The sequence below is a fragment of the Pseudophryne corroboree genome, chromosome 9 (assembly GCF_028390025.1).
Source record: "Pseudophryne corroboree isolate aPseCor3 chromosome 9, aPseCor3.hap2, whole genome shotgun sequence".
Taxonomy (NCBI): domain Eukaryota; kingdom Metazoa; phylum Chordata; class Amphibia; order Anura; family Myobatrachidae; genus Pseudophryne; species Pseudophryne corroboree.
This window is the reverse complement of record NC_086452.1, coordinates 74454868-74482236: the sequence shown is the minus strand read 5'-3', so window position 1 is coordinate 74482236 and position 27369 is coordinate 74454868. Positions and strand designations below refer to the sequence as shown.

General features: G+C 50.7%; 1 protein-coding gene across 1 annotated transcript in view; it reads left to right on the top strand.

The window, feature by feature from the left end:
* The window catches only part of LOC134956695 (vitamin D3 hydroxylase-associated protein-like), a 214873-nt gene that overhangs the window by 158650 nt on the left and 28854 nt on the right, over window positions 1-27369 (top strand). The window contains exon 11 of the mRNA XM_063938702.1: window positions 15534-15577. Coding sequence (XP_063794772.1) covers window positions 15534-15577 — 44 coding nt within the window. The remainder of the gene's footprint in view (window positions 1-15533; window positions 15578-27369) is intronic.

Below are 27369 nucleotides of genomic sequence, written 5' to 3'. Positions count from 1 at the left end.
CTCATATAGGTGGGACTAAATCCATGGTATGCAGGACCAGCACAAAAGTAGGCCTAGTTAGTACATTAGCCTTAGCCCAGGGGTGGGCAATTATTTAAAAGGGATCATGTAGACATTACAAATGTTCCATAAGATAGTGTATAACCACATAAAGTATAATGAAATGTACATTATTATAAGGGCCGATTTATTATTCAATATATTGAATTCTAAAACCTCATTTTAGGGGGATACCTGCAAATCTAAGTATCATCCTTATGTATAAACAATGTGCCACTATCCCTATAGGTTTCTCTGGTGGATGCAACGCTGTCACATTTATTAATTTCTGGAGTTTTTCCCTAACAGGTAATGCCATCTGAAGATGTAGTCTATGGGCTACAATTCACAAAAATGACTGGGAGACGGTTCTCCTGGAACCCTGCCCAGCAGTGGCCACTGCACATGTGTGGGCAGTAGACTGTGCATGCGTAGGAGCACTCATGAGTCTCGATACAGGAGAGAAGAAACCTGATATCACAGGGTTATCTGCGTTTCTCTGTAAAGGGGATGTGCTAGTGTAAGGATGCCGAAGTGGTGTGAAGCCTGCGCCCGTGTAAGTGGACCACTGCTTACCTCCGTCTGCACCGCACACTCCGCCCCACTGAACCTTGACTGCAAAAGACTCCTCTTCGAGACCTTCGCCCGGAACTCAGCCTGGAACTCGGCGGCTAGAGGGGACAAGAAATATTCTCACTACGTGCCCACTTCTTCCTCTGGGGGAATAAGTGGCACACCGGGGTGGCCGCGACGTTCACCGGTTAGGTGAATGTCATCATCGGCCCGTGGGCCTCAGCCACCCAATCGTCACCTATTTGGCACTTGCGCACCGAGGTGGGAGTGAGCCCGCTAGGCCTAGCGGGGTCTCGCGACCGGCGCTCGACACAGACAAGGACACACACTCACAGAGGATACTCACACTGGTACTCTTGTCAGCTTGCTTGATGCGCCACTCCGCATTCTCTCCCTACAAAGATGCGAGCTGCGGCCCACTCGAAATTTGGGTCCGCGTAGCGGGGGGACGGCACTCCCAGTGTCGTTCGAGTTGAACGCCTGGGCAGGGTTGCTGAGGTGGGGACGGAAGCCTCTGGCACAGAAGCCACCGGTTCACCACTCTCGGCTGACCCTCCCGATGGCGGAGGGTCCGGTGCCCCTTCAGGCGGCGGAATCCACCAATCATCCTCCTCCGATCCCGGAATAGCCCCTGGGGCTGTCTCAATGGGGAGCAGGTCTTCAAATAGGCAGGGACGCAGCATGTTCCTATGTAAAGTGCGGGCACGCCCACTCCCGTCTTCCGCCTTCACTTCGTAAACGGGGTTGTCAGGAGACACTCGCCGCTGCACGATGTATGGCATCACCTCCCATCGTTCGCTCAACTTGTTCCCAGGACGTTTCTCTCGGACTAACACTCTTTGCCCCTCCGCGAATGGTCCTCCTAGCGACCTCCCGGGACTAGGGTGCAGGTTGGACCCGATGTTTCCCGCTGCCACTTCCTGGGCGAACGTCAGGCGGCGTTTCTGCTCCTCAATCCACCCACTGTGCGTCCACTCTTCCTCCTCCGCCGGTAGGGACAGATCAAGGTCCTGCAGGTCTTTCTCTGGTCGGCCAAACAACAGAAAATACGGCGAGAACCCCGTGGTCCGGTGCACTCTGTTGTTATATACCCACACCAACTCCGGAACAAAGTCGGGCCAGCGCCGCTTATTGTCAGCCTCCAGGACCCTCAGCATTTGCAGCAACGTCCGGTTGAATCGCTCGCAGGCTCCATTCCCCTGTGGGTGGTACGGGGTGGTCCTTGATTTGTTCATGCCATAGGTGCGACACAGCCGCTCCATCACCCGGCCTTGGAAGCATGCACCTTGATCAGAATGGATGCGCTCCGGGCAGCCGTACCTTCGGATAAAATGCTCAACAATGGCCTTAACCGCCGTGTCGGCAGTCTGGTCCATGGTAGGGACAACCACTGTAAATTTGGTAAAGTGGTCGGTCATCACGATAGCGTACTGGTACCCACGCACCGACTCTCCTATCAAGACATAGTCCACCATGAGGAGCTCCAGGGGTCTGGTGGTCCGGATGGTCTGCACTGGTGCCCGTTGTTCGCCACTTTTGGTAACAGCACACCTCCTACAGGTCTGACACACGCTTTCCACCAGGGTCTGTAAACCCGGGAAGAAATACTGCCGGCGGACCCATTGCAGGGTCTTCTCTGTACCAAAATGGGCGCCTTCTTCGTGGGCCTCCGTCACCAGACCACGGGCCAAATCTCTGGGGAGAACAACCTGCCACACCTTCCGGAGCTCGTGCTCGAGATAAGCCTGGCGGCACAATACCCCTCCTCGTACGGCCAATCGTTCCCACTGGCGTACCAGCCTCTGGCCCCACGGGCTAAGCTGCAGCCTCTCCGCGGAGGACGGCCAGTGGTCCCGCTCCTTCCACCCACGCACACACTGCACCTCCTGGTCTTGCCCTTGTGCTGCGGCCCAGTCCGGCAAGGCCTTCTGTAGTAGAATCCCACGCGTTGCCTTGGGCCCGGTTAGGCTAAGGATCATCCTGGTAAGGTCAGGGATCTCCTGACCCTCCCTCTCTTCATCCGTGGGCCCCGTAGGTAGCCCTACCGGATAGCGGGACAGGGCGTCTGCATTTGTATTCGCCTTACCCGGCCGGTATCGGATTTTAAAGGAGAACTTGGCCAAGCGTGCCACCCAACGCTGCTCCAGGGCGCCCAACTTAGCTGTATGCAGGTGCGACAGGGGGTTGTTATCCGTGACCACTTCGAAGTCGGTGGCGGTCAGGTACTCCGCAAACTTCTCGGTGACCGCCCAGACGACTGCCAGCAACTCCAGCTTGAACGAGCTGTAGTTGTCAGGGTTCCGCTCCGACTCCCGGAGACTCCGACTCCCATATGCAATAACTCGCTCCTGGCCCTCCTGCAGCTGGGAGAGTACAGCCCCCAGGCCTTGGTGGCTCCCGTCGGTGTACAATATGAATGGCTTGTCAAAGTCAGCATAAGCCAGTACGGGGGCCTGGGTGAGGGCTTGTTTAAGACCCGTGAAGGCAACCTCCTGCGCTTGGTCCCACGCCACTGCCCGATTCCGCACATCCGTGGCAACACCTCGCAACAGTCCATGCAGGGGGCCTGCGATCTTGGCAAAGTCTCGAATGAACCGCCGATAGTAGCCCACCAATCCCAGAAAGGCCCTCAACTCCGTCACGTTGCCCGGGGTCCTCCACTCTTGGACTGCGGCAATTTTGTCGGGGGTGGGCCGCACCCCTTCCTCTGAGACTACGTGGCCCAGGTATTCCAAGCTGGACTTCAAGAGGTGGCACTTCCGTGGTTTCAATTTGAGGCCGTATTGTTCCAATCGTTGAAGCACTTGTTCCAACCTATGCAAGTGTTCCTCCAGGGTGGGGGCGAACACTATAATGTCGTCCAAATAGATGAGGATTGCTTCGAAGTTCAAGTCCCCGAGACAGCGCTCCATAAGGCGCTGGAACGTGGCCGGTGCATTGGAAAGCCCGAAGGGCATTCGACAGAAATCGAAAAGCCCCATGGGCGTAATGAATGCCGTCTTCGCCTGATCCTTCTCCGCCACGGGCACCTGCCAGTACCCACTGGCCAGATCCAGCGTGGAGAAGAAGCGCGACTTCCCTAGAGCCGCCAGTGACTCTTCAATGCGGGGTAATGGATAAGCGTCCCGGACGGTGCAGCTGTTCAACCTCCGGTAGTCCACGCAGAATCGGATTGTCCCATCTTTCTTCTTTACCAGCACAATGGGGGCAGCCCATGGGCTCTTACTTTCCCTGATGACGCCGTTGGCTAACATTTGTTGGATCATGGTCTTGACCTCCTGGTACAGCTTCGGGGGAATCTGCCGATAGCGCTCCCGAGCGGGCAGACTGTCACCGGTGTTGATCTCATGCTCTATCTCGGTCGTGTGGCCAAAATCTTCCTCGCTGCGAGAGAACGACTTCTGTCGTGCCCACAACATTTGTTTTACCCGGTCTATCTCTGCTGCACTAAGGTCCTCCAGTGATACATCCATCTGGTTTAGAATCACGTCCCCGTTCCACTCCGCGGTGGGTTCCTGTTTTTCCTCGAGGGCGACGGCCAACGTCCAAGGCTCGCATGCGTCCGGCTTTAAGGTAACCCTAGGGCCTGGTTCAATACCACCCTCGGGGATAGCCTCTAGATGAGCCAGTACCGACCTGGCCGGGATCTTAATTGGTGAGTTTCCCAGGTTGCACACCCGTAGGGGTACGGTGCCGTTCCGTACGACCGCTACGGTTCTGGCCAGCAGCAACCCGGCCTCCACTTGCCTGAACCAACAAGGTTCTATCACAACCTCCCTTCCTTCCAGCCGCTGCTGCGCACGGACGGGTACTTCCAGGACCACCTCCTGTCTCGCTGGGATCCTCACCTTTTGGTTATGTCGCGTCTTGATCAGACCGAGGGGGCGCAAGGCTTCCACAGAGGCGGTCTCTTCGTTTCGCTGGACGACTCTCTGGAAAGCTTGCTGCACCGGCTTCTACGCACCCAGATACTTCCAGTACTGGGGGCCCTTATCATGTACGAGTACTTGATCCAGACTCCGTAGGATGTTCATCCCCAGAATCACCGGCCCATGGTGAAACTCCTCGCCACTCACCACTACGAACCCCTTTTTCCCAAGGGACTGCCCGTACACCTCCACCTCAATCCACACGACCCCTGTTACGGGAATGGGAAGGTTGTTCGCGGCCACTAGGGTCACCCAATTTCCGACACTGGTGGTCATGAGATGGGCATAGTCTTCCCTAAACCGTTTCTCGGACATGGTGGACACTTGCGACCCGGTATCCAAAAGGCAACGTTGATCCCTCCCTCCTAACTTTGCCACTACCGTGGGACACTCACCGAACAAGTCAGATGAGTTGACGACGTCTACTTGTGCGCCGCCTTCCCCCGCGGATTGTCCCGTTACCGCGAGGGACCTTAGTTTAAAGGTCTCCTACGCCCCTCCCATCCGGAGCGGCGCCCCGGACAATCCCGAGCGAAATGTCCAGGCTCCTCACATTCCCAACACACCAACTCGCGGGGTCCCCTCGGGCGCACCTCTTCTCCCCGACGTCCAGCAGTCTCCGTCTCCCTTTTCCTCCGAGGGTTTTTTTCCTTGGCACGATCCTCGTCGTCCCAACCCCTCCTTTCGGGGTCGGCGTCCCGGCTTTCGGCCCGTTCCACCCTCTGTCTTAACTGGGACACTTCGTCCTGGACGAGAAGGAGCGTGGTGGTTAACTCCTTGATGCATCCCTCCAAGGGACTAATCTCCGGCGTCCGGACCCTATCTATCGGTTGGGTGGGTGGTGTGGACACGGCGCTGGAACTAAGCTCCGCATTTTCTTCCTTCTTCAGTGCCATCCCCAACACTTCGAAGAAGGGGAGCTTGCCATCCCCATCGACCTTATCCTGGAGGTAGTTCCGCAGGGACCTGCTCCTCAGCCCACCAATTAAAATACCTCTCAAGGTGGAATCCGGGTCCCCAGTCATCAACTCCTCATCTTCCCTCGTCTGGATCTCACTCATGTATTCCTGGATCGCGTTAGCGAACTGAGAAATCGTCTCGTCTTCCCTTTGAACCCGTGCGAACACACGCTTCTTCAGCGTGGTGGTGGTGGCCTTTTCCCCATACACGCCCTTCAGGATGGTGAAGACGTCAGCCAGGCTTCTACGAAGCCGCTCGGGGCGTACTCTCACGGTCTTCCGGGCATCGCCAGTCAGGACCTTCAATGCCAAATTCACCTGTACCCGTTTCGGAATCTGGTAGAGGTCGATCGTGGTTTCCAACTGCTCGATCCACTCCGTCAAGGGCATATTCTGCCCGTCGAACTTGTCAAGGTGGTTGAGGGCTGCTCCGATGGGTAACCTGGCCCGAGGCTGATCGCTGGGCGCGTCATTCGTCTCCTCGAGGGACTCGTTACCGTCGCTCTCCGACTTGTCCACTTCCCGATCCATTTTCTCAGAGAATCCTGCCGACTACGCCAAATGTAAGGATGCCGAAGTGGTGTGAAGCCTGCGCCCGTGTAAGTGGACCACTGCTTACCTCCGTCTGCACCGCACACTCCGCCCCACTGAACCTTGACTGCAAAAGACTCCTCTTCGAGACCTTCGCCCGGAACTCAGCCTGGAACTCGGCGGCTAGAGGGGACAAGAAATATTCTCACTACGTGCCCACTTCTTCCTCTGGGGGAATAAGTGGCACACCGGGGTGGCCGCGACGTTCACCGGTTAGGTGAATGTCATCATCGGCCCGTGGGCCTCAGCCACCCAATCTATTTGGCACTTGTGCACCGAGGTGGGAGCGAGCCCGCTAGGCCTAGCGGGGTCTCGCGACCGGCGCTCGACACAGACAAGGACACACACTCACAGAGGATACTCACACTGGTACTCTTGTCAGCTTGCTTGATGCGCCACTCCGCGCCTGGGGAGAGAATGACAGCAGCCTCCCTACAACTGAACAACGGCTAACAACAAAACTGAGCCTAACTACTACGAACTACAACGGTTTACTGGGTCGGCTACTTCACCTAATCTCTAACAACAGGTCAAGCAAACACAAGTTCAATGTGAGTACAATATAAATGAGTACCTTACCATCCGGTCCGACGCAGGTTCTGCTACCTCGCCCCGGTGGTGACCAACTCTCCACGACCCCTCCCCACCCTGAGGGCGTATACCAGACGCGAGGGCCAGCCGACCCTCCGTGCCGCCTGCAATGTACCCCGCCCTGCTTAGCTGGTACCGTTGGATGACCTGGGCCTAATGCCCCGGGTCACCTTATGAGTCCCTACCCCCCCCTGGCTAGGTACCCTAGGGCCTACTGCCCCCTTCTTGCCTCCGCAGGCCTATGGCCCGTTATGCCCCCGGGCCTAATGCCCGCCTGTGTGACTGGTGGTGGTTTGGGCCTAACGCCCAAAACCCCACAGGGAGGTGATGGTCGGGTCTGGGTCTGCAGGCCACGGGCCGGGTGGAGCCCCGACTACGCGCGGCCTCCTGGGCCCAGACGCGCCGACCAATATGCCCACGGGCCGGAAGGGCCCGACTATCTGCCCACAGGCCGAGAGGGCCTGACTATGCCCACGGGCGCAGAAAGAGTTTTAACAAAGGCAAGTTCTTACCATAAAACTCGTTTTCACCTAGTTTTAACCAGCCACAGAACCTGTGTAATCCATGAGTGTGCTGATTTAAGGGATATTATGGTAAGCCTAATTACAATATACTGTTATGTATGTACATTCTTCCTGAGAGCCTTATAAAGGTAAGTTCTTACCATAAAACTCGTTTTCTGCTGCGAGGTACACTGGGCTCCACAAGAATAGACATAGGGGATGCCCTAAAGCAGTTCCTTATGGGAGGAGACGTACTGTAGCGGGCACAAGAACCCTGCGTCCAAAGGAAGAATCCTGGGAAGCGGCAGTATCGAAGGCATAGAACCTTATGAACGTGTTCACAGAGGACCACGTAGCCGCCTTGCACAATTGTCCATGGTGGTCATTCCGAGTTGTTCGCTCGGTAAATTTCTTCGCATCGCAGCGATTTTCCGCTTAGTGCTCATGCGCAATGTCCGCACTGCGACTGCGCCAAGTAAATTTGCTATGCAGTTAGGTATTTTACTCACGGCATTACAAGGTTTTTTCTTCGTTCTGGTGATCGTAATGTGATTGACAGGAAGTGGGTGTTTCTGGGCGGAAACAGGCCGTTTTATGGGTGTGTGCGGAAAAACGCTACAGTTTCTGGGAAAAACGCGGGAGTGGCTGAAGAAACGGAGGAGTGTCTGGGCGAACGCTGGGTGTGTTTGTGACGTCAAACCAGGAACAACAAGCACTGAATTGATCGCAGATGCCGAGTAAGTCTGGAGCTACTCAGAAACTGCTAAGAGGTGTGTAATCGCAATTTTGAGAATCTTTCGTTCGCAATTTTACTATGCTAAGATTCACTCCCAGTAGGCGGCGGCTTAGCCTGTGCAAAGCTGCTAAAAGCAGATTGCGAGCGAACAACTCGGAATGAGGGCCCATGGCAGGCCACCCAAGAAGGTCCAACAGACCGAGTAGAATGGGCCGTAATGTGATCAGGAGCTGATAGACCAGCCCTCACATAAGCATGTGCAATCACCATTCTAATCCATCTGGCCAAAGTTTGCCTGTGTGCAGGCCAGCACTGTTTGTGAAATCCAAACAGCACAAAGAGAGAATCAGATTTCCTAATAGGAGCAGTTCTCTTCACATAGATACGGAGAGTCCGTACCACATCCAAAGACCGCTCTTTGGGAGACATCAGGAGAAACAAGTGTTGGAACCACAATCTCGAAGAAACCACCTTAGGTAAATATCCGGGACGATCCTAAGAACCGCCCGGTCACGGTGAAATATCAGATATGGGGGACTACAGGACAAGGCACCCAAATCCAACACTCTTCTAGCTGAAGCAATAGCCAGCAGAAATACCACCTTAAGGGAAAGCCACTTAAGATCAGCTGAACCAAGAGGTTCAAACGGAGACTCTTGTAGCGCCTCTAAAACCACCGACAAGTCCCAAGGAGCCACAGGCGGGACATAGGGAGGTTGGATACGCAACACACCCTGAGTAAAGGTATGTACATCAGGTAAGGTCGCAATTTTTCTCTGAATCCACACCGACAAGGCAGATATTTGAACCTTGAGGGAGGCCAGACGCAGGCCTAAGTCCAGGCCCTGCTGAAGAAAATCCAACAACTTGGCTGTACTAAACTTGGAAGCGTCATAATCGTTAGATGCACACCAAACAAAGTAAGAATGCCAGACCCTATAGTAAATCCGAGCCGAAGCCGGTTTCCGAACACGAAACATAGTTTGAATGACCGCCTCAGAAAACCCTTTAGCCCTTAAGACGGAAGCTTCAAGAACCACGTCGTCAAAGACAGCCGGGCTAGGTCCTGGTAGACACAGGGGCCCTGAACGAGGAGGTCTGGGCGTTGTGGAAGTAGAATTGGACGCTCTGACGATAGGCCCTGCAGGTCTGAGTACCAGTGCCGTCTGGGCCACACTGGAGCTATGAGAAGCAGATTTCCTTTTTCTTACTTGAACTTCCAAATTACCCTGGGCAGGAGTGACACCGGAGGGAACACGTTCGGCAGCCGAAACCTCCACGGCACCGCCAGCGCATCCACGAATGCTGCTTGAGGATCCCTTGTCCTTTCTCCGAAGACCGGAACCTTGTGATTGTGTTGAGACACCATCAGATCCACGTCTGGAAGGCCCCACTTTTCCACTAGTAGTTGAAACACTTCTGGATGGAGGCCCCACTTGCCGGCATGTATGTCCTGACGACTGAGAAAGTCCGCTTCCCAATTCAGGACTCCTGGAATGAATATGGCCGATATGGCCGGTAGATGGCATTCTGCCCAATGTAGAATTCGTGAGCCTTCCTTCATTGCCAAGCCGCTACGAGTGCCGCCTTGATGATTTATGTAAGCCACCGTGGTGGCATTGTCCGCCTGTACTTGAACAGGACGGTTCTGAATTAAATGCTGGGCCAGGTTCAACGCATTGAAGACCGCCCGCAATTCCAGAATGTTGATCGAGAGGAGAGATTCCTCCTTGGTCCACCGACCCTGAAGGGAGTGTTGCTCCAGCACTGCGCCCCAACCCCTTAGACTGGCATCAGTCGTCAACAGGACCCAGTTGGATATCCAGTATTAACGGACCTGCACAATTGTCGGTCCTGGAGCCACCATAGCAGCAACAGACGGACCTCCGGAGTCAATGAGATCATGTGAGACCTGATCCGGTGAGGCAGGCCGTCCCACTTGGCTAGAATCAGCCTCTGGAGGGGGCGAGAATGGAATTGAGCATACTCCAACATGTCGAATGCTGATACCATGAGGCCCAGCACCTGCATCGCCGAATGTATCGACACTTGCAGACGAGAAAGGAAGCAACGAATCCAGGACTTTCTCCTGAGACAAGAACAACTGCTGGTTGTGAGTGTCCAATAGCGCTCCCAGGTGCACCATGTTCTGAGCAGGGACCAGGGAGGATTTCTTCCAGTTGATGAGCCACCCGTGGGCTTGTAGAAACTGGACAGTCATATCCAGATGACGTAGGAGAAGTTCTGGGGTATTTGCCAGGATTAACAAGTCGTCCAGATACGGCAGTATCTTGACCCCTTGATGGCGGAGTACCACCGTCATTACTGCGATATCTTTGGTGAAGACTCACGGAGCCGTAGTTAAACCAAAAGGTAACGCCCGAAACTGGTAATGGAGGTTGCCAATCGCAAACCTCAGGTATTGCTGATGTGACGCTGCTATAGGAATATGCAGGTAAGCATCCTGTATATCCAGGGAGACTATGTAGTCCCCAGGTTCCAAGGCCAGAACTATAGAGTGAAGGGTTTCCATACGGAACTTGGAAACCTTCACAAGCCTGTTCAGTGCCTTGAGGTTGAGAATGGTCCGGGAGGACCCATTCGGTTTCGGGACTAGAAACAGCGGAGAATAGTACCCCCGGCCCCCCTGCGCAAGAGGCACCTGTACGAAGACTCCTGTATCCAGGATGGTCTGTACCACCGAATGTAGAGTGTTTGCCTTTGTCTGGTCCAACGGGACGTCTGTCCGGCAAAATCGATGAGGGGGTCGGTTTTTGAAGGCTATGGCGTAACCTTGGGTGACGACTTCTCGTACCCAGGCATCTGAAGTGGTCTTCAACCATTCCTGGGTATACCCTAGAAGCTGGCCCCCCACCCTGGGATCCCCCAGGGGGAGGCCCGCCCCGTCAAGCAGTAGGCTTATCCGTCTTGGAAGCTGGCTGACAGGCCGCACAGGCTCTTTTGGGCTTTAGCTTACCAGGTTTGGAAGTGTATGCCTGACCTTTTGCTTTACCTGAAGGACGAAAGGGGCGAAAGGAAGTACCTTTAGCCTTCGAGACAGAAGGAGCGGTACTTGGCAGACAGGCGGTTTTGGCAGTAGCCAAGTCAGCTACAATCTTATTTAAGTTCTCCCCAAACAGAATATCTCCCTTGAAAGGGAGTACCTCCAGGATTTTTCTAGAGTCCAGATCCACAGACCAGGATCTCAGCCACAACATCTGGCGAGCCAGGACTGATGTAGTAGAGGCCTTGGCTGCTAGGATACCGGCATCAGAAGCCGCCTCTTTAATATAGTGAGAAGCTGTGACAATATATGACAAGCATTGTCTAGCATGGTCAGAAGATATTTCAGCTTCTAACTCCAAGGCCCATGCTTCAATAGCCGCTGCAGCCCATGTTGCTGCAATAGTGGGCCTTTGTGCAGCACCCGTGAGGGTGTAAATCGCTTTCAGACAACCGTCCACACGTTTATCCGTAGGCTCTTTTAGAGACGTGACGGTAGTGACAGGTAGAGCTGAAGAAACCACCAACCTAGCCACTTGTGAGTCTACTGGAGGAGGCGTTTCCCAATTTTTAGACAGCTTCGGCGCGAGGGGATAGCGAGCCAGCATCTTCTTTTGAGGCACAAACTTCTTACCCGGGTTTTCCCAGGGTTCCTGACGTATATCCACTAGGTGGTCAGAGTGAGGTAAAACTTGTTTGACCACCTTCTGACGCTTGAACCTATCTGGTTTCTTAGGAGGGACAGATGGCTCGGGATCATCCGTAATCTGTAAAATCAACTTAATCGCCTCCGAAAGACCAGGAACATCCACATGTGAACCACCATCCCCACCAGTAGTATCTGAGTCAGAATCTGTGGGGTCAGTGTAATTGCCATCTTCATCAGACGAGGTGTCAGTGACAGCAGTGGATTGTGAGGAGATAAGAGCTCGCTTAGAGGCCCCATTGGGCTTAGGCGAGCGAGGGTCAGATTTTTAGTAGTCAGGGACTGGTTCAACTTCTTCAACTGAGCAGATAAATTGTCCGCCCACTGCGGATTAGCTGCAGGGACCACATACGGTTGCACCGGCATAGGGGGTCCCATAGGGGGTGTTAGTTTATTAACTAGCGTATGCAGAAGCGTGGAAAAAGCAGCCCACGGTGGGTCATTATGGACCTCCGTTGCCACAGTCCCTTTGGGGAGCAAGGAGCCCCCAGAACCAGAACCCACAGCTGCTATATTCTCCTCATATGGATCAGTGGCTTCAGCAACACCGACAGTGTGTTCCGCCCCAGAACCGTTACCGTCAGAAGCAGACATGATATAACTTGCAGTATCAGGTAACACAGTACAATTGGCAGCAGCACAATACCTCTTACCCAAACCCCTGCGCAGTGTAGTCAGCACAAGCAGAGACACAGGAGAGATACGGTGACTAAAATCACAAAGAAAAATACGTATTCGAGTATATCTTGTGAATATCCTATATTATTCTAAAACCTTACGCACCAAGCCCCCTCAGGTTATAGAATATAGGGATAGCAAGTTGACTGAGAGACTCGAAATGGAAACCACCCAGCAAGCTAATGCACACACATATAGTCACAGTTGTACAATGCAGAGGTTATTACTAACAATAATACTGCACTGGACTAGCTTTTATAGCTATGTAGTCAATAGATATAACACTGCATAGTAAGAACTGGATGTATATCACAGGGTAATTGTACTAGAAAGCCCTGACTAAATGCACTCTTTCTTAACTAACACTGTCTAAAAGGCAGGTAGAATATTTAAGTGTCATGTAAAGTCACAGCGCTGACAACCAGGCGGCTTTACACAGGAGGATTTGCCCAAGCAGTCCCAGGAACAGTGTAGCTGAGAGAAATGGCGCCCAGACACTGACAGGGAGTGAGGGAGAGACAGATACGCAGCTCCAGGGCGAGAACATTTGCGGGAAATGGCGCCCTGGGGCTGGGGGAGGGGCTCCAGGTCTAAGCCTTATCCCCCTGCTGGCAAAACCACCGGGCACTGTGGGCTACTATTAAAATGGTTTAAAGATAAAACCTGACCTGCACCCATGCCCTGCTGATCTAGTGGGATCGCCTGTACTGCCACAGTGTCCACCTCCAGCGCGCGCGGCCCACTCACCACCTCCTGAAGCACGGCCATGCGATCCCGGAGAGCCCCCTTCGTGTGTGCCTGAACATGGAAGAAAACCGGAGCCTCCTGCTGTAGTTACCCGGCAACCAGGGCTCGGGAGTGTACAGCACCGCTGGGGAGAGATGGAGCTGCAGCAGTGAATGTCTCCAGACATCTACACACTGCTGTTGCCCTTGAAGTCTTCACTTTTCTTCTAAAAAGCTCTTCTCAGGGCTGCCCTGAGCAGCCCCTCTGTTATGTGCCTGCTATCTGCGGCACCAACTACAAAACTGAGCTCCTGTGCAGGGAGGTGGGGTTATAGAGGAGGCGGCGCTATGCATTCTGGGAACAGTCAAAGCTTTTCAGCCTGTTGGTGCCTCAGATCAAGATCCTACTCTATACCCCTATGTCTATCCTTGTGGAGCCTAGTGTACCCCGCAGCAGAAATACAAACTTGAAGTCAGTCAGCCACAGAACCTGTGCAATTCATGTCCTGTTTTAAAGCTATACGGGTATATGCAATAGGATCCAAATTTGCCGAAGTGCTGGGTTGTCGGCTGAGAATGGCTGTATTTATAAAGTAAGTGGCAATCATTTACTAAGCAAAACCAGAAAAGATAAGAAATAAGGCCATGGTCTGGGTCAGCTAAATCTAAAATTGGTTAGGTACATAGACATAGTTGGTAAGGCACATAGCCACGGCTGGTTAGATACATGGCCACGGATGGTTAGATACATGGCCATGGCTGGTTAGATACATGACCATGGATGGTTAGATACATGGACACGGATGGTTAGATACATGGCCATGGCTGGTTAGATACATGGCCACGGATGGTTAGATACATGGCCATGGCTGATTAGATACATGGCCACGGATGGTTAGATACAGTACATGGCCACGGATGGTTAGATACATGGCCACGGATGGTTAGATACATGGCCACGGATGGTTAGATACATGGCTATGGCTGGTTAGATACATGACCATGGATGGTTAGATACATGGACACGGATGGTTAGATACATGGCCATGGCTGGTTAGATACATGGCCACAGATGGTTAGATACATGGCTATGGCTGATTAGATACATGGCCACGGATGGTTAGATACAGTACATGACCATGGATGGTTAGATACATGGCCACGGATGGTTAGATACATGGCCATGGCTGGTTAGATACATGGCCACGGATGGTTAGATACATGGCCACGGATGGTTAGATACATGGCCATGGCTGATTAGTGTAGTGATTCTACACCAAATAAATTAGTGAGTACTTCTGATATTAGCCAGTATTCACTAAACAACTGCATACACAGACCTACATCGATGTGCCTATAGACTGAACAGTGCTCTTGGTGTATACATCTGTCAGGAGCAGCAGTATAGTCCTACAGACATGGTTGGTTAGGGGTTGGGTACGGGAAGCCAGCGGTCAGAATTCCGACCCCGGCATCCCAAGTGCTTGAAATCCCGACAGGGGCAGTGAAGGTAAGTATCCCTACTACTAAACCACACCGTCCCCTCCCTCCCCACAGCCTAAACATACCCCTCCCCCGCAGCCTAACCCGAGACTCCCAGGTATACTTACTTTTGTGATGTCGGCTGTCGGGTTTCCGACGTCGGCATCCTGACAATTGTAGGGATTATAGCACAGGTATTCTGAGTGCCGGGTTCCCAACTACATCCACTCGTTAGATCCTTGCATACTTTTGCTTCTATAATATATATGCAGTATATTGTATATATGGCCACTGTTGTTTAAATACATGGTCATCCTTGGTTAAATAAGGGATCCGGTCTGAAGATCGACAGTGTCTAGGTCGACAATGTTTAGGTCGACCACTATAGGTCGACAGTCACTAGGTCGACATGGATGGAATGTCGACAGGGTTTCTAGGTCGACAGGTCTAAAGGTCGACATGAGTTTTTCACGATTTTTTCTCTATTTTTGAATTTTTTTCATACTTAACGATCCACGTGGACTACGATTGGAACGGTAAAGTGTGCCGAGCGAAGCGGTAGCGGAGCGAAGGCACCATGCCCGAAGCATGGCGAGCGAAGGGAGCCATGCGAGGGGACGCGGTGCACTAATTTGGGATCCCGGTCACTCTACGAAGAAAACGACACCAAAGAAAAAAAAAATCCTCATGTCGACCTTTAGACCTGTCGACCTAGCACATGTCGACCTAGAAACCCTGTCGACCTTCCATCCATGTCGACCTAGTGACTGTCGACCTATAGTGGTCGACCTAAACATTGTCGACCTAGACACTGTCGATTTGATGAACCACACCCGTTAAATACATGGCCCTGGTATAAAACTTCAGCATTCAAGGTGTTTCATGCACTGTCTGTACTTAGAACTCCCTGTGCAATGTGACTTCTGCCAATAGCTTGAAGACCGACGTTTGATAGTTTATAATGATGATGAATAGAAATATTTTTCCCTGTGAGTAAATAATGTTGAACATTTTCCAGTATCCCAGGATTTCCAGTGCTATATATTCCAGTCTCGGTGCAAGGTAAGACCCTACACGCTCTTACGGGGATCTTTTATATACAATGTAGATTTATAGCTCCATGTGATTATTCCAGATAGGTGTCCCCTCTCCCGTCTTTTACACTGCATTCTGAAGTAGAAAAATATTAACAAGGGGACACTGGCACATTAGATGAGAGTAGGAACATGGGCCCTCATTCCGAGTTGTTCGCTCGTTAGCTACTTTTAGCAGCCGTGCAAACGCATAGTTGCCACCCACGGGGGAGTGTATTTTCGCTTCGCAGGAGTGTGAACGCCTGTGCAGCCAAGCGGCTACAAACACATTTTGTGCAGAACAAGACCAGCCCTGTAGTTACTTATTCTGTGCGGTGATTGCTGCGGCGAAGGACCCGGAATTGACGTCAGACACCCGCTCAGCAAATGCCTGGCCACGCCTGCGTTTTTCCAAACACTCCCAGAAAATGGTCAGCTGCCACCCATAAACTCCCACTTCCTGTCAATCTCCTTGCGATCAGCTGTGTGAATGGATTCTTCGCTAGATCCATTGCACAGCAACAATGCTCTTTGTATCCGTATGACACGCGTGCGCAGTATTGCCTTTTTTTACCTGATCGCTGCGCTGCGAAAATCTGTACCGAGCAATCAACTCGTAATGACCCCCATAATAAGAGTAATAACAATGATTAGGAAGGCAGGGTATATATATATATATATATATATATATATATAGTATATACTATGTGTGTGTATATATATATATATATATATATATATATATATATACACACACAGTATATATTTGGTCGATTCACATTATTATGACCGCCTCCTACATTTGACAACGGCAGTATGTAGCCCATGAAGTATGTCACGTGTCGTGCGCTGGCTTGGTGGGTATACAAAGTGTGTGATAGGCCGGCTACTGCACACGTATCACTCGCTGCTGTTATGGGTAAAAGGGGCGATTTATCCGAGTTACAAAATGGAATGATTATCGGCTATCGGGCCTAGGATGGCAGTATTTCTGAAACAGCGCAGTTTGTGAAGTGTTCGCATGCTGCCGTGGTGAAGGTGTATCGTGACTGGACAAATGGCACCATTGTGAATAACCGATGAGAGAAGTAAACGTTGGCTACGAGGGCCGACCGACACACTGCAGAGGAGTAGTTCACAGTCAAAATGAACTACCAGACGTGTGTCTAAAGTGACAGTTCATCCCATCTAGCTGCTGTCTGTGCTGCACACGGTGGTTACTCTGGCTATTAGCTGGTGCTCATAATAATGTTACTCGACTGTGTATATATACAGGGAGTTCAAAAAGTCCCTCCGCAGTGAGCACTATTTCTTGCTATGGATTTCCTCTACGGCCATGAGCCAGAGGGTGACGATACTTTCTACACTTAAGTACGTAACACATTCTGTTATTTCATGTAAATAAAATGTTTTTAAAAAATTATGTTATCATAATACTTAGCACACATTCTCTGCAGGGAGTCACTGTGAAGGAACTTTCTGAACTTCCTACTACAATAAAATATAACACTTTGATGTTGAAGTTATTTACGTGTGAGTGCACCCACCACCAAGTGTAATTTGCTGCATATTAGTGGACCCGATGACGGCCTGCTGGGAGCACCCACAACCTTGCATATTTGTGATGAGAGTGCAGGATTCTTTGGAATATCTATCTATCTATCTATCTATCTATCTATCTATCTATCTATCTATCTATCTATCTATCTATCTATCATCTATCTATCTATCTATCTATCTGCTCTTTCTCTCTCTCTCTCTCTCTCTCTCTCTCTCTATATATATATATATATATATATATATATGAGGATTTCTAGAACAATGGGACAACGTGATATTAGTATTAAGAAGTGACAAAGTGGATGTGATAGATGGATAACTAATAATAGGGATCTGAAAGCCAGTATTAATATAAATGAGGATTTCTAGAATATAAGGAAACTGACAGTATGGGAGAAGAAGGAATAGTGGGGTATGATGGATAAGAAATAATAGGGATCAGGGAGACAGCACAGCATATCTCTCTAGTGTCCCAATTTTTGTGGGACTGTCCCGCTGTCCCACCCGCGGGCCGCAGTGTCCCGCAGTGAGAAGGAGGGGGTGGCAGTTCGGAGGCACCTGCACCCGCTTCCCTGCTTAGCAGAGCAGCGTCTATTCACTGGAGACAGAGGGAGGGGGGGCATGCCAGCAGCTCACAGAGCGCTGGGCATGCCTCCTCAGTAACGGTAAACGGCGGCGTGGCTCGCAATCGCGGTACTTCCGCAAGGCCATGCCCCCTTTTATGTAGGCCAACCCCTTTTTCGGACGCACACCAGGTGATCCCGCTTTGCTATTTCAAAAGGTTGGGAGGTATGGTACAGTATTTAAATAAATGAACAAGCAGACACTGCAGATGAAGGAAACAAAAACACATGTACTCTAGGGCAAACATGGTGGATGTGTAGGTTCCTGTCTTTTTCCATGTTATTATGCTACACTGCTATACATAGAACATACTGTTTCTGTATTTTTCTATGATTGAGTTATTGGTTGCCATCTCTATGTGCTGCTATTTTCCCTATCTTATAGGGACTAGTTCATGTTTGTATGCAATGGCAATTATCACGCAATGGAGCGATTATCGTCAGACTGCGCATGTGCTGCGATCACACCGTGCATGTGCCAAAGTGCAGCTGCGATCTCGCTCTCAATGAGGAGTTCATGGCAAAGTGACTGGCAGAAAGTGACCATTTGGAGGTGTTAATGGAGAGTGGTGGGAAAAATAGGATTTTAATTACCGGTGAAGGATTTACCGGTAGGTAATTAAAATCCTATTTTCTCTTACGTCCCAGAACGGGAGGGAGAGCGCGGAGGCACCTGCAGAACTGATTGGCCAAACTTTAGGTCCTCAGAGGCCAAAGTATCGAACTTGTAGAACTTAGTAAACGTGTTCGACCCTGACCAAGTAGCCACTCGGCAAAGCCGAGACACCCCGGGCAGCCGCCCAGGAAGAACACATCTTACGCGTACGGGTGGGCCTTAACAGATCCTGGACATGGCAATCCTGCCTTAGAATATGCATGCTGGATAGTGAACCTGATCCAGCGAGAAATCGTCTGCTTAGAAGCAGGACACCCAATTTTCTTGGGATCATACAAGACAATTTCCAATTTCCTATGACGAGCAGTCCTCTTCACATAGATTTTCAGAGCCCTTACAACATCCAAGGACTTTAAGGTAACTGAGGAGTCAGTAGCTACTGGCACCACAATAGGTTGGTTGATGTGAAAAGCCGACACAACCTTTGGAAGGAACTGCTGACGCGTCCTGAGCTCAGCTCTATCTTCTTGGAAGATTAAGCTTTTACAGGACACAGCCCCCAATTCTAACACACGTCGAGCCGAAGCCAAGGCCAATAATGTGACCGCCTTCCACGTGAGAAACTTGACCTCAGCCTCCTGTAAAGGCTCAAACCAATTTAATTGCAGGAAATGCAACACCACGTTAAGATCCCAGGGTGCCGTCGGCACCACAAAGGGAGGCTGGATGTGCAGAACCCCTTTAAAAAAAAGTCTGAACCTCAGGGAGGGCAGTCAATTGTTTCTGGAAGAAAATGGATAAAGCCGAAATCTGGACCTTTATGGATCCCAAACGCAGGCCCATATCCACACCTGCTTGTAGGAAGAGGAGAAACCATCCAAGTTGGAACTCCACCGTATGAAACTTCCTGGATTCACACCAAGACACATATTTTTTCCAAATGCGATGATAGTGTTTTGACGTTACACCCTTCCTAGCCTGTATCAGGGTAGGAATAACTTTGCTCGGAATACCCTTCCGGGCTAAAATCTGGCGTTCAACTTCCATGCCATCAAACGTAGCCACGGTAAGTCTTGATAAGTAAATGGCCCCTGTTGCAGAAGGTCCTCGCGAAGAGGAAGAGGCATCTGATCTTCCATGTCACGCTCGGTGTAAGTTAGGGTTCCGACAACCAAGTTTTGGCTGAAGGGACAGCTACCTGTGAGGAGAGTAAACGAGGTGGCTGAATGTAATTCCTCCTCATGGGGTGGAAGCCAAACTAAGTGTTAACGTTGGCCGGAGGGTGTAAAGAAATGGAGGACTTCGTAGAAAGATAACTGTAGTTTTAATGAATAATCAGGCTGTACACAAGTATTGGAGCAATTTGAAGAAACTGGAAGAATTAGAGTCTATGGTTAAATTACGTGAAGCTGAAGAACTCCGATAAAGAAGAACCGAAGACTGTGTTTTATGATTAAAAGATGAGGCTGAAGAACTTTAGACTTTGAAGTAATGAGGACTGTGGTTTGTGATTGAAAGACGAGGCTGAAGAACTTGGACTTTGAAGAAATGAGGACTGTGGTTTGTGATTGAAAGACGAGGCTGAAGAACTTGGACTTTGAAGAAATGAGGACTGTGGTTTGTGATTGAAAGACGAGGCTGAAGAACTTGGACTTTGAAGAAATGAGGACTGTGGTTTGTGATTGAAAGACGAGGCTGAAGAACTTGGACTTTGAAGAAATGAAGACGTCTGTGGGAACCGCCGTTAGCACCTGGAGCTCCTCTACGACCTGGGACCCCGTGAGCGCTTCCACGAGTGGCAACGGACTTAGACAGCAGGACTGCAGCAGCGTTTAGGTAACTGATGGATGAGAGCAACCAGGACCAGGGAACCAGAAGTAACCTGGGAGCACAGAGCTGGAGAACCTTTCACAAGGAGGTAACATGAAGCACTGGCACTCTCCCTCTGAGCCAGCCCCCTTTTGTAAGGGGAGAACACGCAGGATTGGCTGGACACAGACTGGGAACTTCATTGGTAATACTCTGGTCTCCAACATGGCTGCCCCCAGCACAGGAGACATACTTAGCTGTTAGCACACAGCTTTAGCCAGCTTCTGTCTCTGACACACTATACTGTGTCACCACTAGGGGACCTTACCGCAGCAATCCCCGCTGCAGCGCACGGCTCTCCAGACCCTCGGCCCCCGGCAGCCGCAAATCCATCCAGAAGGACATGCAGCCGCACCAACCAGCAGGATGGTAACCCGCGGGATCACCCGCCGGAGGTAAGGCTCCAGAGCCTGACATTCCAGCAGTAAGTCCAGAAGATCCGCGTACCAAGCTTTCCTTGGCCAATCCGGAGCAATGAGAATTGCCTGAAACCTTGTTCTCTTTATGAGCTTTAGAATTCTTGGAATGAGTGGAAGTGGAGGGAATACATACACAGACTTGAACACCCACAGAGTTACCAGGGCATCCACTGCCACCGCTTGTGGGTCTCTAGACCTGGAACAGTACCTCCGAAGTCTCTTGTTGAGACGTGAGGCCATCATGTTTATTTGAGGCACGCCCCAATGACTGGTCACGTCTGTGAACACCTCCAGGTGAAGGCTCCATTCTCCTGGACGGAGATCATGCCTGCTGAGAAAGTCCGCTTCCCAGTTGTCCACTCCTGGAAGGAATATTGCTGACAACGCCACTGCGTTCTTTTCTGCCCAGAGAAGAATTCTTGTTACTTCTGACATAGCAGCTCTGGTCTTTGTTCCTCCCTATCGGTTTATGTAGGCCACCGTCGTTACATTGTCCGACTGCACCTGAATGGCCTGATTTAGCAGAAGATGCGCCGCTTGGAGAAGACCTTTGTAAACGGCTCGTAGTTCCAGAATGTTTATTGGAAGAATGGATTCCAGACTTGACCACCTTCCTTGGAAGGTTTCCCCTTGAATGGCTGCGCCCCAACCCCTGGGGCTTGCATCTGTGGTTAGAAGGATCCAGTTCCGGACCCCGAACCTGCGGCCCTCCAGGAGGTGAGGCATTTGCAGCCACCAGAGGAGTGAAATCCTTGCTTTCAGCGACAGACGTATTCTCTGGTGCATGTGTAGGTGAGATCCCGACCACTTGTCTAGGAGATCCAATTGGAAGGACCGTGTATGAAATCTTCCGTACTGTAGAGCCTCGTAGGAGACAACCATCTTCCCCAGAAGGCGAATGCACTGGTGAACCGATACCTGGGCAGGTTTCAAGATATCTCGGACCATTGATTGTATCACTAACGCTTTATCCACCGGTAGAAACACCCTCTGCACTTCCGTGTCGAGGATCATCCCCAGGAAAGACAATCTCCTTGTCGGCTCCAAATGTGACTTTGGAAGGTTCAGGATCCAACCATGTTCTCTGAGCAGATGAGTGGTGAGAGCAATGGACTGCAACAACTTTTCCCTGGATGATGTTTTTATCAGCAAATCGTCCAGATATGGAATTATGGCCCTCATTCCGAGTTGTTCGCTCGTTCTTTTTCATCGCATCGCAGTGAAAATCCGCTTAGTACGCATGCGCAATGTTCGCACTGCGACTGCGCCAAGTAACTTTACTATGAAGAAAGTATTTTTACTCACGGCTTTTTCTTCGCTCCGGCGATCGTAATGTGATTGACAGGAAATGGGTGTTACTGGGCGGAAACACGGCGTTTCAGGGGCGTGTGGCTGAAAACGCTACCGTTTCCGGAAAAAACGCAGGAGTGGCCGGGGAAACGGTGGGAGTGCCTGGGCGAACGCTGGGTGTGTTTGTGACGTCAACCAGGAACGACAAGCACTGAAATGATCGCACAGGCAGAGTAAGTCTGGAGCTACTCTGAAACTGCTAAGTAGTTAGTAATCGCAATATTGCGAATACATCGGTCACAATTTTAAGAAGCTAAGATTCACTCCCAGTAGGCGGCGGCTTAGCGTGTGTAACTATGCTAAATTCGCCTTGCGACCGATCAACTCGGAATGAGGGCCTATGTTCACTCCCTGCCTGCGGAGAACCATCATCTCTGCCATCACCTTGGTGAACACCCTTGGTGCCGTGGAGAGACCGAATGGTAGTGCCTGGAACTGATAGTTACTGTCTAACAGTGCGAATCTGAGATAGACCTGATGCGGCGGCCAAATTGGAATGTGGAGGTACGCATCCTTGATATCTAGGGATACCAGAAACTCTCCCTCCTCCAGACCGGAGATCACCGCTCTCAGGGATTCCATTTTGAATTTGAATTCCCTCAGGAAAGGGTTTAACGATTTCAAGTTCAAAATCAGTCTGACTGAACCATCCGGTTTCGGCACCATGAAAAAGTTTGAATAGTAACCCTTGTTTTGCATATGAGGTGGAACTGAGACAATGACCTCTGACTTTTCCAATTTTTGGATGGCTTCCTGTAGGATAGCCCTGTCTGTCAGTAAGCTGGCAAGCCTGATTTGAAGAATCGGTGAGGCGGGAGTTCTTGTACCCAGGGATCCAGGCCGGACGACACCCAGACATTGCTGAAACGTCTGAGTCTCGCCCCCACCTGCCCGTTTTCCAGGCTGTGTGGACCACCGTCATGCTGAGGATTTTGAGGAACCAGAAGGAGGCTTCTGGTCCTTGGAACCTGCAGGTGCAGGTTTCTTGGATTTTGCCCGTCCACCTCTAAAGGAGGTAGGAGGTTTGGACTTTTTTGTCTTAGCGGTCCGAAAGGACTGCGGTGTGGATGAAGAAAAGAGTTTCTTCGTAGAAGGAGCAGCTGGGGGAAGAAAAGGTGACTTAACCGCGGTTGCTGTGGAAATCCACGCATCCAACACTACCCCAAATAGAGCCTGACCTGTGAAGGGTAGGTTCTCCACACTTCTCATGGATTCCGCGTCTGCAGACCAGTGGCGTAGCCAGAGTCCCCTGTGTGCCGCGACAGCCATGGAAGATATCCTTGCATTCAGAGTACCCAGGTCCTTCATGGCCTCCACCATGAAACCCGCAGAATCCTGTATGTTACGTAAAAACAATTCAATGTCACTTCTAGCCATAGAATCTAATTCCTCTAGTAATGTGCCTGACCACTTTACTATGGCTTTAGAAATCCATGCACAAGCAATAGTGGGCCTTAGTGCCACTCCTGATGCAGTGTACATGGATTTGAGCGTAGTGTCAACTTTACGATCAGCTGGTTCTTTTAATGCGGTAGATCCAGGGACAGGTAAAACCACCTTTTTTGACAGTCTGGAGACAGATGCGTCAACTATGGGTGGGTTTTCCCATTTTTTTCTATCCTCCTCAGGGAAGGGAAAAGCAACCAGGACCCTTTTTGGGATCTGGAATTTTTTCTCCCGATCTTTCAAATATAGCATTTAATTCTTTAGACGCAGGATAGGTTAGCGAGACTTTATTATTATCTGTGAAGCAAGCCTCCTCAACCTCAGCACATCCCCATCACCGTCAGCTGTGTCAGAGTTGGTATCCGTGTCGGCTAGCATAATCTGGGCAAGTGCACGTTTCTTTGGGTATATGCTAGGGGATTTAGAAGGAATAGGAACAGAACCTGACCAAACTGCCATAGAATTCTTTAAAACCTGAGTTTCAGTCTCAGTATGAGCTACCCTAGTAGAGATCTGAGAGATCATTCCCTTAATAGAAGTCAACCATTCTGGCTCAGTAATAGGAATCTGAGACAAATCATTACATTCCTGGGTACAAGGAATGGATTCCTCTGGAGAAGAAACATCCTCTGCAGCATAAGACACAGAGTCCCTGGATATGGCTATGTGAGGAAACATACACCCACACATACACAGGAAAATGTCAGACACGGTTTCCTCCCCAAGTACCTTCAGAGAAAACACAGAGCTTGGAGCCAGCACACACACAGCGCTCAATTAGGTAGGTAAAACCAACCTGGCACTGACTGTGTACCCTTAATAGACTACACAGTAATACACAGCCTCACCCCCCTTCTACAACCCCCTGGTACCGCACAGGATAGCTTGAGTCGTGTGGAGGGACAGCACACCGTCTGCGTCTCTGTAGCTGTATCTGCAGGGAGAAAATAAGATTTTAAACCTACCTGTAAATCTATTTCTCCTAGTCCGTAGAGGATGCTGGGGACTCCGTAAGGACCATGGGGTATAGACGGGCTCCGCAGGAGATAGGGCACCTAAAAAGAACTTTGACTATGGTTGTGCACTGGCTCCTCCCTCTATGCCCCTCCTCCAGACCTCAGTTAGAGAACTGTGCCCAGAGGAGATGGACAATACAAGGCAGGATTTAGCAATCCAAGGGCAAAATTCATACCAGCCCACACCAAGCATACCATGTAACTTGGAACATACATAACCAGTTAACAGTATGAACAAACGACAGTAACGGTCCAAGACCGATGTCAACTGTAACATAACCCTTATGTAAGCAACAACTATATAAGTCTTGCAGAGTTTCCGCACTGGGACGGGCGCCCAGCATCCTCTACGGACTAGGAGAAATAGATTTACCGGTAGGTTTAAAATCTTATTTTCTCTTACGTCCTAGAGGATGCTGGGGACTCCGTAAGGACCATGGGGTTTATACCAAAGCATCCAATCGGGCGGGAGAGTGCGTATGACTCTGCAGCACCGACTGAGCAAACGCTAGGTCCTCATCAGCCAGGGTATCAAACTTGTAGAATTTAGCAAAAGTGTTTGACCCCAACCAAGCCGCCGCTCGGCAAAGTTGTAATGCCGAGACGCCTCGGGCAGCCGCCCAAGAAGAGCCCACCTTCCTAGTGGAATGGGCCTTAACCGAATTTGGTACCGGCAATCCAGCCGTAGATGAGCCTGCTGAATCGTATTACAGATCCAGCGAGCAATAGTCTGCTTCGAAGCAGGAGCACCAATCTTATTGGCCGCATACGAAACAAACAGAGCCTCTGTTTTCCTAATTCTAGCCGTCCTGGCTACATACATTTTTAAGGCCCTGACTATGTCCAGGGATCTGGAATCCTCCAGGTCACTTGTAGCCACAGGCACCACAATAGGTTGATTCATATGGAACGAGGAAACCACTTTAGGCAAAAATTGCGGACGTGTCCTCAATTCAGCTCGATCCACATGAAAAATCAAGTAGGGGCTCTTTTGTGACAAAGCCGCCAATTCTGACACTCGCCTTGCTGATGCTAAGGCCACCAACATGACCACCTTCCAGGTAAGAAATTTCAACTCAACCTTGTTAAGCGGTTCAAACCAGTGTGATTTTAGGAACTGCAACACCACGTAGGGATGACCTCTTCCGGAATCCCCTTTTTCGTTAGGATACGGCGTTCAACCGCCATGCCGTCAAACGTAACCGCGGTAAGTCTTGAAATACACAGGGCCCCTGCTGCAACAGGTCTTCCCTCAGAGGAAGAGGCCAGGGATCTCCTGTGAGCATCTCTTGTAGATCCGAGTACCAGGCCCTTCGAGGCCAGTCTGGGACAACGAGTATCGTCTGTACTCTTCTTCGTCTTATGATCCTCAACACGTTTGTGATGAGAGGAAGAGGAGGAAACACGTAGACCGATTTGAACACCCACGGTGTTACCAGAGCGTCTACTGCTACTGCCTGAGGGTCCTGAGACCTGGCGCAATACCTCCGAAGTTTTTTGTTGAGGCGTTACGCCATCATGTCTATTTGAGGAGTTCCCCAAAGACGTGTTACGTCTGCAAAGACTTCTTGATGAAGTCCCCACTCTCCTGGATGGAGATCGTGTCTGCTGAGGAAGTCTGCTTCCCAGTTGTCCACTCCCGGAATGAAGACAGCCGACAGAGCGCTTAGATGATTTTCCGCCCAGCAAAAGATCCTTGTGGCTTCCGCCATCGCGACTCTGCTTCTTGTCCCGCCTTGGCGGTTCACATGAGCCACTGCTGTGACATTGTCTGATTGAATCAGAGCCGGTAGGTTTAGAAGAAAACTCTCCGCTTGTCGAAGGCCGTTGTAAATGGCCCTGAGTTCCAACACATTGATGTGTAGACAGGACTCCTGGTCTGACCAAAGACCCTGAAATTTTTTTCCCTGTGTGACTGCTCCCCATCCTCGGAGGCTCGCGTCCGTGGTAACCAGGATCCAATCCTGAATTCCGAACCTGCGACCCTCCAGGAGGTGAGCACTTTGCAACCACCACAGGAGGGACACTCTGGTCCCTGGGGACAGAGTTATTTTCCGATGTAAGTGCAGATGGGACCCGGACCACTTGTCCAGAAGGTCCCATTGAAAAGTCCTTGCATGGAACCTTCCGAAGGGAATGGCCTCGTAGGCCGCCACCATTTTCCCCAGAACTCGAGTGCATTGGTGAACTGACACCCTTTTCAGTTTTAGCAGGTCTCTGACCATGTTCTGGATGTCTTGGGCTTTCTCTATTGGGAGGGAGACCTTCATTTGTTCCGTATCCAGTATCATACCTAGGAACGGTAGCCGAGTTGTCGGAATCAACTGTGACTTCGTTAAATTTAGAATCCAACCGTGTTGATGGAGCACTCTCAGAGAGAGCGCCACACTGATCAGCAATTTCTCCCTTGATCTCGCTTTTATCAGGAGATCGTCCAAGTATGGGATAATTGTGACTCCATGCTTGCGCAGGACCACCATCATTTCCGCCATTATCTTGGTGAAAATCCTCGGGGCCGTAGACAGTCCAAACGGCAACGTCTGAAATTGGTAATAACAATCCTGTACAGCGAATCTCAGGTATTCCTGATGGGGGGCATATATGGGGACATGAAGGTACGCATCCTTTATGTCCAGAGACACCATAAACTCCCCCTCCTCCATGTTGGCTATTATCGCTCTGAGAGATTCCATTTTGAATTTGAATCTTTTTATGTACAGGTTTAGGGATTTCAGATTCAAAATAGGTCTGACCGAACCGTCCGGTTTCGGGACCACAAATAGGGTTGAGTAGTAACCTCTTCCCTGCTGATGCAGGGGAACCTTGATTATCACTTGCTGTATACACAGCGTTTGAATTGCAGCTAACACTACATCCCTTTC